At 54.7% G+C, this 13,066-nt stretch overlaps 2 protein-coding genes across 9 annotated transcripts in view; one reads left to right on the forward strand and one right to left on the reverse strand.

Moving 5' to 3' along the window:
* Window positions 1-387: 387 nt before the first annotated feature.
* On the reverse strand, window positions 388-8,257 carry DUSP23 (dual specificity phosphatase 23). Of its 3 annotated transcripts, XM_074938844.1 has the most exons (4): window positions 5,446-7,186; window positions 3,941-4,019; window positions 2,926-3,200; window positions 388-1,143 (listed from the first exon to the last, which is right to left on the reverse strand). In XM_074938844.1, exons 1-4 carry the CDS (start codon window positions 5,485-5,487, stop codon window positions 958-960), a joined length of 582 nt encoding a protein of 193 aa, XP_074794945.1. In that variant the 5' UTR covers window positions 5,488-7,186; the 3' UTR covers window positions 388-957. The 3 variants fall into 3 exon arrangements, with proteins under 3 accessions (XP_074794945.1, XP_074794947.1, XP_074794946.1); XM_074938846.1 differs by lacking the exons at window positions 3,941-4,019; window positions 5,446-7,186 and adding an exon at window positions 7,846-7,919 and having other exon boundaries at window positions 389-1,143; XM_074938845.1 differs by lacking the exons at window positions 3,941-4,019; window positions 5,446-7,186 and adding an exon at window positions 8,073-8,257 and having other exon boundaries at window positions 390-1,143.
* The window catches only part of LOC141977382 (serum amyloid P-component-like), a 59,907-nt gene continuing 54,871 nt past the window's right edge, over window positions 8,031-13,066 (forward strand). For 4 of the 6 annotated variants that reach the window (XR_012636210.1, XR_012636209.1, XR_012636211.1 and 1 more), the window contains exons 1-2: window positions 8,031-8,203; window positions 11,682-11,748. The gene's annotated coding sequence lies outside the window, so the exon portion shown is untranslated. The remainder of the gene's footprint in view (window positions 8,204-11,681; window positions 11,749-13,066) is intronic. The other 2 variants (XM_074938839.1, XM_074938843.1) reach the window with 1 other exon arrangement.

A 13,066-nucleotide genomic window follows, 5' to 3' on the forward strand; every position in this document is an offset into this window, starting at 1 on the left:
CAGTTTAGCCTGAGACTCCCAGCCTCTTGCTGGCCTTGGAGAAGATAGGCTGTGTGCTGGGGAAGCTGGTTTGCAGCAGCAGATGCCCCCGCTACCTGGCCGGCAGCACCAAGAGCCCAGGGGGCCAAGGACGGAGCTTGGTGCAGCATGGCACAGCTGGCTACCCTGGACCTGCAACCTCTGCACCAAGGAGAATCCCACACTGGCTGCACAGCAGGGGGACCACCTCTCATGTAGCCACAACCCCCAGGGCCAGCAGCGAGTGACCTGCCCCAGCTGCTCCCCAGCCCCCTTCACTTCTGTGCAGCACTGGACACACTCCCAGGAAGCACAGGCACCCATGGGAGCAGCCCACCCTGTTCTACGACCTGCACATAGTGCCCCGCTCACAGATCACAAGGGGAGCCAATGCCAACTTCTTTTATTCAGGGCGGGGGGCGGACATGTTTGCAGCAGCTCAGAAGAGTAAAACCCCCAACACCTCCAGCCTCATCTACAGCCCTTGGCTGGACAGGCTCCAGCCCACACACCCTGCAGGCATGCATAGCCTCCCTACAGGGCAAAGCCCCACTCCGTCTCTATGGGCCTGGCTCTCCCAAGGCAAGGATCAAAGGGGACTGGAGGAGACGTTGCCCTATGGGGCTCCCCCTTCCACATTGCTGCCCCTTGCCCCTCCCCGATTCAGATCTCATCCTCTCTGCCTCGAATAAAGGGGGCTGGGGCAATCCCTGCCCCAGTGCAGGCAGATACTGCCGAGAACAGAGTGTGGCCCCAGGCTCCGAGACCAGCCCCAGCTCCCCTCAGCAGCCAAGAGTCGCGACGGTTCCCTCCATGGGTCCAGAAACGCCCAGCCATAAGCCCAGTAGGCACCTCCTGTAGGTGTCTGTGTAGCTGAGCAGCCCTCTCCCTCTGCCCCCCACTCCCCGTGTAGGGAGAGGGGGGCGCCGCCAGCTGTGGCTATTTGATGTGGTGGTGGAACTGGATCACGGCTTTCTCCTGCTCATGCGTCTCAATGGCTCCAGGCCGGATTCTCCGGATTTCGTGGATGGCGTCGACTCCGGTGAGTCTCTGGGCTTTCACCAGGTAACAGGCCAGCATGGTTCCTGTCCTGCCAAATCCCAGCATGCAATGCACTGCCACCGCCTGGGGGAACAGCACACGGCAAGGTTAGGCCAGGCCTGGTACCTTCACCCCCACTCACATCTCACTGCCTGGGAGCAGGTGAACGTCCCAGTGCAGAGCAGGAGAGGCCTGCCCCCATCTCCGGCACTGAGCGACAGAGCTGGGTGTCCTCAGCCGTGAGTGCCCTGGCCAGCCTGGTAGTTGGAAGCCCTGGTTGTGCTGCAGGGAGCCCAGTGTGCTGCTGTGGGGAGTGGCAGAGAGACACCCTAAGGCTGAAGGAGAATGACTGCCCTCTGCTTACCCAGCACCAAGCACTCTGGGAAATACCCAAGGGCTGGCAGGCTCCTCGTCCTGCCCTGGCATTTTTCCCAGCATAAGCCACGTTCAGAGTGATGGCTGCTCGGGTGTCTGGACTTCAGGCTCCCATCACAGGCAGTCAGGACCCAGAGGGCGTGACAGGGTGAAAATGGTGCAGTGCCCCCAGGATCCACACTGGGTGCAGGTGCAGAACAGCTCTTGGCCCTGCCCCACTGAAGCAGGGATGGGAGGGGTAAGGAGCTGTAAGACCTGCCCCACCCCAGCCAGCCTCAGAGTTGGGGTGACTCTGGGAAATCCCCCCACACCTGTGGTGACATTGGAGGGCCCTGACGCAGCAAGTTCTCAAAGGCGGGTTACAAGCTGCCTAGGGCCGAGCGGCTGCTCACAGAGAGCTGCAGGGGGCTGTTATACGCCAGCCTGGTGCCCCCAGGCAGAGATTTTCTGTGGCACAGGCAACGCCAGGCCTCATGCTTCTGGGCCTGCGGAAAGCCCTGTTACCGTTCCCAGGGCAGATCCACACCACCAACTCCCGTCTCCTCCTGGGAGCTAGCTAGCATTCAAGCCTGCCCTCTCCTGGATGGAATCAGAATGGCACAGCCATGTGTCTCTGGCCCCACACTGCCTACAGCGCAGGTGTCCAGGGCCTGGACCTCAAGCGGAGTCCCATGCCAGCCAGCACTGGGAAGCTCCCATGGACACAGTGTGAGGCACAATGACCCCAGCTCTAGGGACCAGGGCTGTTCTGATCACTGAGTGGGGGGCAGGCCCAGAGGGGACACGCCTGAGCTGGGTCACAGCACGAGGCATGAGCAGCCCCACCAGGGAGGGGGAACTCCAGCACTGCTGGCTCAGACCTTGGCCCCTTCTCCTGGGACCTGCCCCAGAAGAGCAGCAATCCCCGCCTGCAGGCCCAGAGCCCTTCCTGCTGCTCTGGGCAGAGTTTGGGCTTGAAGGAGAGCTCTGCTCAGGCCCAGTTTTAAAGCCCAAGCTGAACCCACCCCGGGCACAGCCGACCCGAACCTGCCCTGAGCGTCCAGTCCTTTTCAGACCTGCCCCAACCCTGACATTTCCTCTCCGTTCCAACACCAGAGCCTCGTCCCTGGGGCTCAACCTGGTGGGGACTCCCAGCTCCCCATGCCCTGTGCCCGCAACCTGTCTCTGGCCACAGCTGCATTATTTGGAGTCGCTGCGACTCCTCAGTGCACTCACTTCGCAGCGCACACAGCGTGCCAAGGGGGCGGCCGGTGGGAACAGGGCATGCAGACACTGTCATGCCAACCCCACAGGCCGGGGGAGGTGATGAGAGCTGACCTGAGCCTCAGAGGGTCGGGTTGTTTTCAGACCTGAGCTCAACTCCTGGTTGGGTCCCAGCGAGTTGCTAGGCTCTAGCAGGAAGAGAAGGGCACAGGGAAAGTGGGGGCACTTCCTGGGCATCACAGCATCACGTGTGTATGCACGTGGGGAGAGGTTACGGACAGGCCAGACCTCCCCCTTGGTGCTGGCGTCCTCCACAATCTGCAGGAAGCGCTTGATCTGCTCCAGCGATGGGGCACAGAAGTCCTGGATGCGGAGGTGATGGAGCTTGATGCCAGGGCAGGTGTCGTGGTAGGGCGGGCTGCGCTCGGTCAGTGACACCAGGTGCTGGATGCCATGCTCATGCATGTACTGGTAGTGTGCGGGCTGCCGTGGCATGGCCAGCCCTGCCAGCTTGCCAGGCACCACCCAGGAGAAGTTTGGAGGGACGGCTGACGCCATCGGTGCTGCAGGCAGACACAGCAGCGTGTTAGAAAGCGCACTGTAAGAAGACACATTCTTAGCACCCTGCTGCCCCTGTGCCCCCATCTCCAACCTGGCCCAGGGCCTCCCTCCATCCCCATCCCTGGTTCCAACCTGGTCCTCACAGCTTCATCCCCATAGCCCCAAAGGCTCCAACCCCTGCTGCTCTAGGGCAGTGGATGGGACGGGGAAGGTGGCACCATCCAGTCCCCTTTTCACTCCACGTGCTCTGCAGCCTATCCATTAACTGCCTGACAATGGGGCCAGACACTTGCATGGTGGCACCAGCCCTGCCCCATGCGTCCAACATTGACTCCAGCTGCTGGAGCTGGCACAGCTGCAACACACGCTGGGCGGCAGTGGGAGGGCTAGATACACAAGCCAAGGCTGCTGAGTATAGAGCACAGCCTGACCCCAAAGCTGCAGCATGGAGCTTGTCGGTCTGTCATTCTATGGGGCTGGGTGGGGAGCTGCCATCACCACAGTTCCCGGCCTCCCTCGCAGATCCAGCTGCAGTCACTACGCTGTCTAAACTTGAGCGGGATTAAGGGGCACAGGAGCCAAGTATTGATAAATTGGAGAGGGGTCAGAGAAGAGCCATGGAAATGAATGACTGACAGGTTAGAAAACCTATCTGATAGTGAGAGAGACCCGGAGCTCAGTCTATTTAGCTTAACCAAGAGAAGATGAAGGGGTGACTTGATCACGGTCTGTAAGTACCTACATGAGGAACAAATATTTGATAACGGGCTCTTCAATCCAGTAGTGAAAGGTAAACACGATCCAAGGGCTGCAAGTTGAAGCTAGACAAATTGCAAAGGGAAAGAAGGCGTTCATGTGTCCCCATGATGGGGATTAACCACTGGAACCATTTACCAAGGTTGTGGTGATGGAGTCTCCATCACTGGCCATTTTTAGATCACGACTGGATGTTTCCCTAACAGCTCTGCTCTAGGAATTATTTCAGGCCAGGTCTCTGGCCTGTGTTATCCAGGGGGTCAGACTACATGATCACCATGATCCCTTCTAGCCTGGGAAGCTATGAAACAAAAGGATTCCTCTCTCTCAGTCTCGTGACAGCCCCGCTCAGGAGGCAGGGGGCTGAGTGTTGACTCCTACCTGACTCCGAATGGGACTGGCCACACCCCATCCCTTTGAGACTGGAGCGAAGAGGAGCTGGCTGTGCAGAGCCCAGACACAGTGCAGCCATTAAAACAACAAGGAGTCCAGTGGCACCCACTGCCACTGGCAGCTCCCTCCCAGGCCCACCAGCCCCTGGCCTAATGTACTGTGCCCCCAAAACAGAGTGCCAGGGCTTGGGGCCTGGGGAGGGGGCATGGCCCAGCCCACTGCAGAGCCCTCCTGTCCCCCTGCTCACTGACCCAGGTCAGGCCTAGCTGCCCCCAGAGCAAACTCCCTGGGGCCATGAAGCAGAGCCCCAATCCCAGAATGCACCTGGCAGCCACAAGAATAATCCTGCTCCATAGAAGAGTTGGGATAAATTCCCGTGCGCGCCCCCCCGGGGCTGGGCAGATCCATGAACACCTTTTCATTGGGGAGCAGGGCCTGTGCCAGAGACCAGAGTGCACTGTGGATTCAGGGCCCTATTCATATCCCCACACCTACTAAGGGGGTGCTAAGGCCGAAGCGCTGGGTCCCCTACCAGGCCTGGGGCATTGTGGGATTGCTAGATGCCCTTCTGGGCCTGAGATGCCCCTTGTCCCAGAGGCACGTGACCTCTGGGAGGTGGAGGAAGGTGTCAGGGTGCATCAGAGCTGCTCCCACCGCAGGCTGGCCCCAGAAAAAGCAGGATTATCTGCTCGGGGTTCAGATGGTCACAGACAAGGGGGAGCAAGGTGCCTAGCCCTCGGCTGGCACCAGTCCCCAGACAGTCAGGCAGCACTGTGCAGATGCCAGTACCTGTCAGAGCCATGATTTCTCCTGGCTTTCCTGCAAGGAAGTGGCTGGCGATTCTGCGCTCCTTCCTGCTGTCCTCACCTCACCCAGGCAGTGCAGGGCCACCTGGAGACTCCTGCCTCAGCCACCCAGGGGCCCCAAGGCACCCACAGTCACAGGGCAGTTCTGTAGGGTTAGTTCCCAACCACTCTGAGTCTCAGCACCTCGGATGAGATGGGGATCAAACCATGCTTCTGGCTGAGGTGTTGGGAGGAGGACCCACTGAAGATAGATTTTTGAAAGCGCTCCCCATGCAGCAGTTCCCCCCCTCACCTCTTCCCCACATGCACGCACGGACCCCAGGCACTTTGGCATCCTGCTCTTTCCTGTTTGCTCCTTGTCGGGCTCAGATCCTGCAGTGACAAGGGCCAGAGGAAAGCTATCCTGCACCACCCCATCAGTCTAGTCCTGAGACACAGAAATGGAGCCCTGGTCATTTTAAACCCCGCTCATTGTCTCTTCTCTAGGGAAACGATGGATGCTTTTTGGAGTCAGATTAAACGGGGAGAGAAGAGCCCTAATTTAGTGCAACTCCACGGTCCTCATTTTAGCTGCCCCACAGAAGACACGCACCCCATGGATCCAGCAGCCTGGAACGCAGCCCCAGGACACACCCGAACTACAGGTGCCACAGAACTGTCACTAGCCATTTCCTGACAACTGCACAAGGTTCACATTTCAGCCAGCCAGTGCCTGGGGAGAGCTTCAGTTCCTGAGGGGGGGCGGAGTGGGGGAAAAGGATACCCAGACTCCCTGCACCGAGCTCTCGGGTACATCTCTGCCTGCCTCAGTGCGCCAGCACCCCCAGCCGGGCAACACAATGACCTGGCCTGCACTGACCTCCAGGGAGCTCCCTGGGTGGCTGCACCCTGCACACACTTAACATCACAAGGGAGGGTGTTGGTGAGTCAGTAGCACTCCAGCACTATAGCTCCTGGCCCAGCAGAGCAGCTGTTCCACACTGAGTGTCACAGATAAGCCAGCAGCGAGTCCCACACCCAATATCAAACATTTTCACAGTACAGTTGCTGAGAGTGTCATTTCCATCAACCTCTCATAACAATTATTTAGCCTGTACATTTTGGGTAAGTCTTAGAAAATGTCATCTCAGCCCCATGGCTGTGCCCTACCCTGTAACATAACAGACATTTAACCCTTTAAAACGCTTGCTAATTGCTTGCTGCAATAATATCATGTGTCAGTGAGTTCTGCAGGATAACGGGACCTTGTTTTAAAAGGGGTTTGTTGCCTTATTTTGTATTATGGGAAGGGAATAAGGAGAAGACTTAACAGTCCGCTCTGCTCACCTTTCAAATCTCTCCCCCAAAACCTCTAACCTAGTGGTTCTCAAACTTTTGTACAGGTGACCCCTTTCACACAGCAAGCCTCAAAGTGCGACCCCCCTTATAAATTAAAAACACTTTTTTTTTTTTTTTTTTACATTTAACACCATTATAAATGCCAGAGGTGAAGCAGGGTTTGGGGGTGGATGCTCCTAGCTCGCAACTCCCCATGTAATAACCTTGCAAGCCCCTGAGGGGTCATGAGCCCCAGTTTGACAATCCCTCCTCTAACCACTGCAGCCCCGCCAGGACTTTCTGTGCCTGTGCTAACCGCAGTGGTCAGGGGAGGGCTCTTTCACACCATCCACTCACTCCCACAGCAGCTGGGGAAGGAAGTATTTTCCACATTCCTTGTTCAATGCCACCCAACACAGATCTGCTCTAGGAATTATTTAGGGCAGTTCACTGGCCTGTGTTATACAGGGGGTCAGACTAGATGATCACAAAGGTCCCTTCTGGACTTGGCTCTATGATCCTGGCGCTGGGTGGACAATGGGACCCACTGGGTTTCAAAGTCTGCTCCTAACTATGCAGTGTTTGCAAGGATCAGGACAGCCCGGGGTCACTCCCTCAGCATCATGAACCCGGTGGCTGGCGGTTTGATGCAGGCCAATGAAACAGGAGGCTGTGAGGGGTGACGCCTGGCACCACCGAGATAGCACAGTCCCCTGAGCTGGCATCCGCCCCCCAGCCCAGCACAGCTGGCACCCCAACCACCCCCCCACATCACCCCAGCCCAGCACCCCCCCCACAGCCACACCCTGGCACCCCCCCAGGCCCTGGCCCGCCCCCGACAGCCACAGCCCGGCACCCCCCGCCCCAGCCTGGCACCCGCCCCCGACAGCCACAGCCCGGCACCCCCGCCCCAGCCTGGCACCCGCCCCCGACAGCCACAGCCCGGCACCCCCCGCCCCAGCCTGGCACCCGCCCCCGACAGCCACAGCCCGGCACCCCCCGCCCCAGCCTAGCACCCGCCCCCGACAGCCACAGCCCGGCACCCCCCCCCAGCCTAGCACCCCGCCCCCGACAGCCACAGCCTGTCACCCCCCCCAGCCACAGCCTGTCACCCCCCCCCCAGCCTAGCACCCCGCCCCCGACAGCCACAGCCTGTCACCCCCCCCATCCTGGCACCCCCCCCCAGCCACAGCCTAGCACCCCCCCCCCCCCCGACAGCCACAGCCCGGCACAGCCATAGCTCGGCACCCCACAGCCACAGCCCGGCACCCCCCCAGCCCGGCACCCCCTGGGCCCGGGCCCTCCGCGTCTCACGCTCCCAGCCCGGGCTGCAGCAGGCGGAGGCCGCGGCCGCTCTCGGAGCCCGGCCCAGCACCTGAAGGCGGCCCGGCTGGTGCGCACCCGCTCTCCGCAGCCCGCCGGCGGGAGCCCCGGCCGCGCGGGGCCTGGCAGAGCCGGGGCCGGGCCGGGCCAACGCGTGACCTGGGGCCGTGCGAGCCGCGGGCGTCTGGCTCCCGGGAGCCGGGGGAGGCGCCAGGCCGCTGCGAGCCCCGGAGCTCCGGGCGGTGCTGGCTGGGGAGGTGGGGAATCGCTGCGACTTGCCGGCGCTGGGGGTCCAGTCGATATCGCTGATCGCCGCGGGGAGGAGACGGGGAGGCTCGACAGAGGCTGGAAAATTGCTTGATTATGATTGAATCAGAACCCAGTTATCCGGCCCGCAACTTCTGGGACAGGTGAGACCGCGCCCTGCTGCGCCCACGCAGGGCCGCCGCGGAAGGAGTTGTGGGGCAGGAAGCAGGCAATGGCTGTAGCAAGAGAAGCCCTCCAGAAGCTCCAAGCCAATGAAGGGCTAGCAGGCTGAAACAGGAAGAGAAGGAAGGTAGCGGAGTAACAGCCATTGAGCGTGTTATAAAGGGAGTCAGTATCATTCTTGTCACTTTGCAGATGGGGAAACTGAGGCACATATCAGGGAAGTGACTTGCCCAATGTCACATAGCAGGCCACTGGCAGAGCCAGACGAGAACCCCTCCGCTCTGGAGTCCCACGCCTGAGCTGTCTGCATCAGGCGCATGACTCAACAGAGTTATTTTTCTGTTTTCTAAGTACAGTAATTCCTTGAACTCTGTAAAGGGATCCCTGCAGTCTGACTGAAGGGCTTGTGCCTGGAAGACACACCTCCATGCGGCCATGAAATTAATTAAAACTGGAAATGTTACACAGCATGTGCTCTCTCTTCCCCCTTCCATGATTCCCTATATCTGCCTCTGTACACAGGGGGCTGGTGCCGTGCACTCTTCTGCCACACAGGTTCCCCTCAGGGCCCCCAGAATATCTGATATTGATGTTAACACCTCACTGAGATGCAGAGAGCAGTTCACCACTCTCACAGTGACAGGCTCAGGCTCTTTGCAGACTCAGGCAGTGTTGCTGCATCAGTCACAGTCAAGGCAGCATCTCCATTTCAGAGCAATTGTCTCAGGCTCTCTGCAGACTCAGGCAGTGTTGCTGTGTCCATTACATTTGGGGCAGCTCCTCCCTCTCACAGCAATGGGCTCAGGCTCTCTGCAGACTCAGGCAGTGTCACTATGTCAGGTACAGTTGGGGCAGCTTCTCCCTCTCACAGCAATGGGCTCAGGCTCTCTGCAGGCTCAGGCAGCATCGCTGTGTTGGTTACACTCAAGTGAGGTTTTTATGATTTTCTTTGCAGCCATGAGGGCTAGTAACTGCCTTTTGTTCCAAGGAAAGCTGTGATTGCAGGCTGTGAGGAACAGGGCTCTAGGCAGAGGCCTAAGTGCCTGGGCTCTAATTCATTCCTGGGGAGGAGAAGAATTCGTGTGGTGGTGGCTGGGAAGTGCTGGTGTGTAGGGTTGGTGTATTTCTGGGGACAGCTGATGGATTCACAGGGGTTGCTTGTTCAGGATGTGTGTGACAATTTTATTACTTTAAATTTGCATGCACAAATATTGTGCATTCAGGCTGGGATTTTCACAGGTGACTGAAACTCTCTCAGGCTTCTTTGGAAATCCCAGGCTAATTTCCTCAGGAACATCTGAAAATATTTTCACCAATAAATGAGCAGCCTCCCACATCCCTGCAAAACAGTGAATGAATAGAAAATGATATGCACAAATCTTGTTATCCCAAATGAAGTTCCCAAACTCTTCAATCCAAACACACGGGTGTAAATAAAACAATAAAACAAGTTTATTAACTACAGAAAGATAGATTTGAAGTGACTACAAGTAGTGAGGCATAAAAGTCAGAATTGGTTACAAAGAAATAAAAGGCAAAACACAAACTAATATCTAACTTAACAAGCTCAGCGAATTCAAAGCGAAACTCTCTCTCATCATATGTTCTAACAGTCTTACTGGCTGAATCTTCGAGCCAGGATCTCTCTGCCTCATCCAGTGATGCTTCCTTTGTCTTTTAAGTGTTGTCATCTCCAGCTGAGGTTTGGGAGCAGAAAGTCTGTTTGCATGGGAAGCCCCAGCTGTTCCTTTGCCAAGATCTACATTTCTCACTCACACCCTTCTTCCTGCCAAAGAATGTCCCCTTAATCAGGTGATAGTCCATTTGTCTATGTTGGCACCTGGCCAAGGCATCAGTTTGCCTTTTGTCTCTGAGGAACTGGTTTGTGCCTGCTTTTCTAAACTTGGAACATGTCTCAGCAGTCTCATACTGTATAATCTTATGACTTTACATACAATGTTGTCACACATATTGTACCAGGACAGTAATGACCAGCAAATTATGAGTTTTCAAATGATACCTCACTAGTCATATTTTGTACAAAATTTATCATCGTCTTGTAAAAGTGGTAAAAATAAGGGTACAGACTGTCACACCTACTTTAACAGGGTAACAAGCCTTGTGGATGGGGGGAAGCAGTAGATACGATATATCTTGACTTTAGTAAGGCTTTTCATACTGTCTCGCATGAGCTTCTCATAAACAAACTAGGGAGAGATAGCCTACTATAAGCTGGATGCATAACTGATTGGAAAACCATACTCAGAGAGTAGTTATCAGTGGTTCACAGTCAAGCTGAGGTCCCACAGAGATCCGTCCTGGGTTTCATTCTATTCAATAGCTTCATACATGATTTGGATAATGGCACAGAGAGTAAATTTACAGATGCGGATGATACCAAGCTGGGTTGCATGCACTTTGGAGGACAGGATTAGAATTCAAAATGATCTGGACAAACTGGAGAAATGATCTGAAATAAATAGGATGAAATTCAATAAGGACAAATGCAAAGTACTCCACTTAGGAAGGAACAATCAGTTGCAAACATACAAAATGGGAAATGACTGCCTAGGAAGGAATACTGCAGGAAAAGATCTGGGGATTATAGCAGATAACTCACTAAATATGAGCCAACAAAGTAATAGCTGCAAAAAAAGTGATCATTCTGGGATGTATTAGTAACAGTGTTGTAAGAAAGACACAATAAGTAATTCTTCCACTCTACTCAGTACTGATAAGGTGTCAGCTGGAGTATTGTGTTCAGTTCTGGGCACCACGCTTCAGGAAATGTGTGGACAGAATGAAAAAAGTCCAGAGAAGAGCAAAAAAAAAAAAAAAGATTAAAGGTCTAAAAAATGTCCTATGAGGAAAGATTGAAAAAAATGAGTTTGTTTAGTCTAGAGAAGAGAAGACTGAAGAGGGGTCATGATAACTGTCTTCAAGTATGTAAAAGGAATAAGGCAAAGCTACTGTTGAAACTTGCATTATATGCCAAGTAAAAAAAAATGCTGTTAAAAAAAGTGGGTTTAACAAATTGTGGTTTTCAGCAATATAAGCTCCTGTATTTTCTGTATACGCCAGAGCAGCTTCAGCTAACTCTCCCTGTATGCGTAAAAAGAAAAAAGAAAAGGAGGACTTGTGGCACCTTAGAGACTAACCAGTTTATTTGAGCATGAGCTTTCGTGAGCTACAGCTCACTTCATCGGATGCATAGCTATGCATCCGATGAAGTGAGCTGTAGCTCACGAAAGCTCATGCTCAAATAAACTGGTTAGTCTCTAAGGTGCCACAAGTCCTCCTTTTCTTTTTTCTTTTTACGAATACAGACTAACACGGCTGTTACTCTGAAATCTCCCTGTATGCGCATGCTTGAATAAATGGACCTCAAGCTTTGTTCTGATCCAAACACAATGTGTGGTTAATTTTTCCACAACCATCTTGGTGCCGTGACTCGGATAGATGGTGACCCCCAAGAGCCGGAGGACCATGAGCTGTTCCCCACCAGACCCCGGGCCCATCTGAAAAGGTAAGAGACCTTTTGAAATCTCTATATTGGGTTTCTGGTGGAGGACTGCCCGTAGGCTCTGGGTTTGGGTGAGTTGCACACTCTATTTGGACTTTTACTGCCAGACACACCTGATGCCCTTGGGGTGGGTCAGAGTCCCATCCAGGTTTGGTTTCCCTGGGAAGAACCACTGAGGGTGGCTGGGCAGGTCGTGGATAGATCTGGGCAGGTCGTGGATAGACCTGGTTCCATGTGCCAGTGTGAAAGTGAAGGTTGGTAGACTGGTGTGAGTGTAAGTCACAGGAAGACACCCAGAACGCCCTGCGAAGCCGTGGGCTCATGACCGGCGAAGGGCCTGTCTGGGTCTAGGAGTGTGTGATCCCATCCCTTCCATCCTCGGATGGTCTGTTTCCATACCCTCTTTCCTCCCCTGTCTCTGGTTCCCGCCTGAAGGTGGTTTGAAAAGCCACTGACTGGTCTGATCTCCTCGCCCAAAAACAACAGAGTATGTGGCGCCAGCTGATGCTCTTTGCTAAAGGGGGGCTGTAAGACAGTCGTGGAGGCCCTAAACAAACCTTCCCTGTGTGAGTGGGACGAGTGAAAGATCTGTAGGGATTCTGGGAGCCAGGGGGTCCAAAAGGGATTCCCGCACTCGCCAGCTAAAATGGGGGCCGGTGAGTCAAAAAGGATCACCGTCCTGCCAAAAGGCACACACTAGTTCACTTGTAAGTTTCTGGAAAAATGGGAATTGGTATACCAGGAATAGGGATAATCGATGAAGTGAGCTGTAGCTCACGAAAGCTTATGCTCAAATAAATGTGTTAGTCTCTAAGGTGCCACAAGTCCTCCTTTTCTTTTTGTGGATACAGACTAACACGGCTGCTACTCTGAAACCTGTCTTTGAAGTTATGGTTTCCCTTAGAGGGAAAGCTTCGACCTTAACAAGATTGTGCACCTCAGAAGTGCGCTTCTGGCCAATGTCAGTGTGAGGCATATTTCTATTGGCATGAAGAAACAGAAGGGGGGGAAAAAACCCGGCTCCATGAATCTCAAATGAGGAGTCTCAAGGACTCCCAGGAGAAACTTACAACATGATTAAAAAAAGATAAAAAGAAAAATTGGCAAAGAATTTAAATCCAACTAAGCCGGCAAGAACTATTAAGCAACAAAAGCCCCTTACATTCACCCTTCAGACAGTGTCTCCCCATATTGAGGAAATGTTCCCCTCGCGCTAGTTCCCGGGCATTGGTGCTTCGGGTGATGAGACCTCGGTGTCTGCACATGCACCTTGGTCTCCTACGGAATTGTATAATTTACTTAAAAATTTTCCAAAAAATAA

This window comes from Natator depressus, chromosome 24, assembly GCF_965152275.1.
Source record: "Natator depressus isolate rNatDep1 chromosome 24, rNatDep2.hap1, whole genome shotgun sequence".
Classification (NCBI taxonomy): domain Eukaryota; kingdom Metazoa; phylum Chordata; order Testudines; family Cheloniidae; genus Natator; species Natator depressus.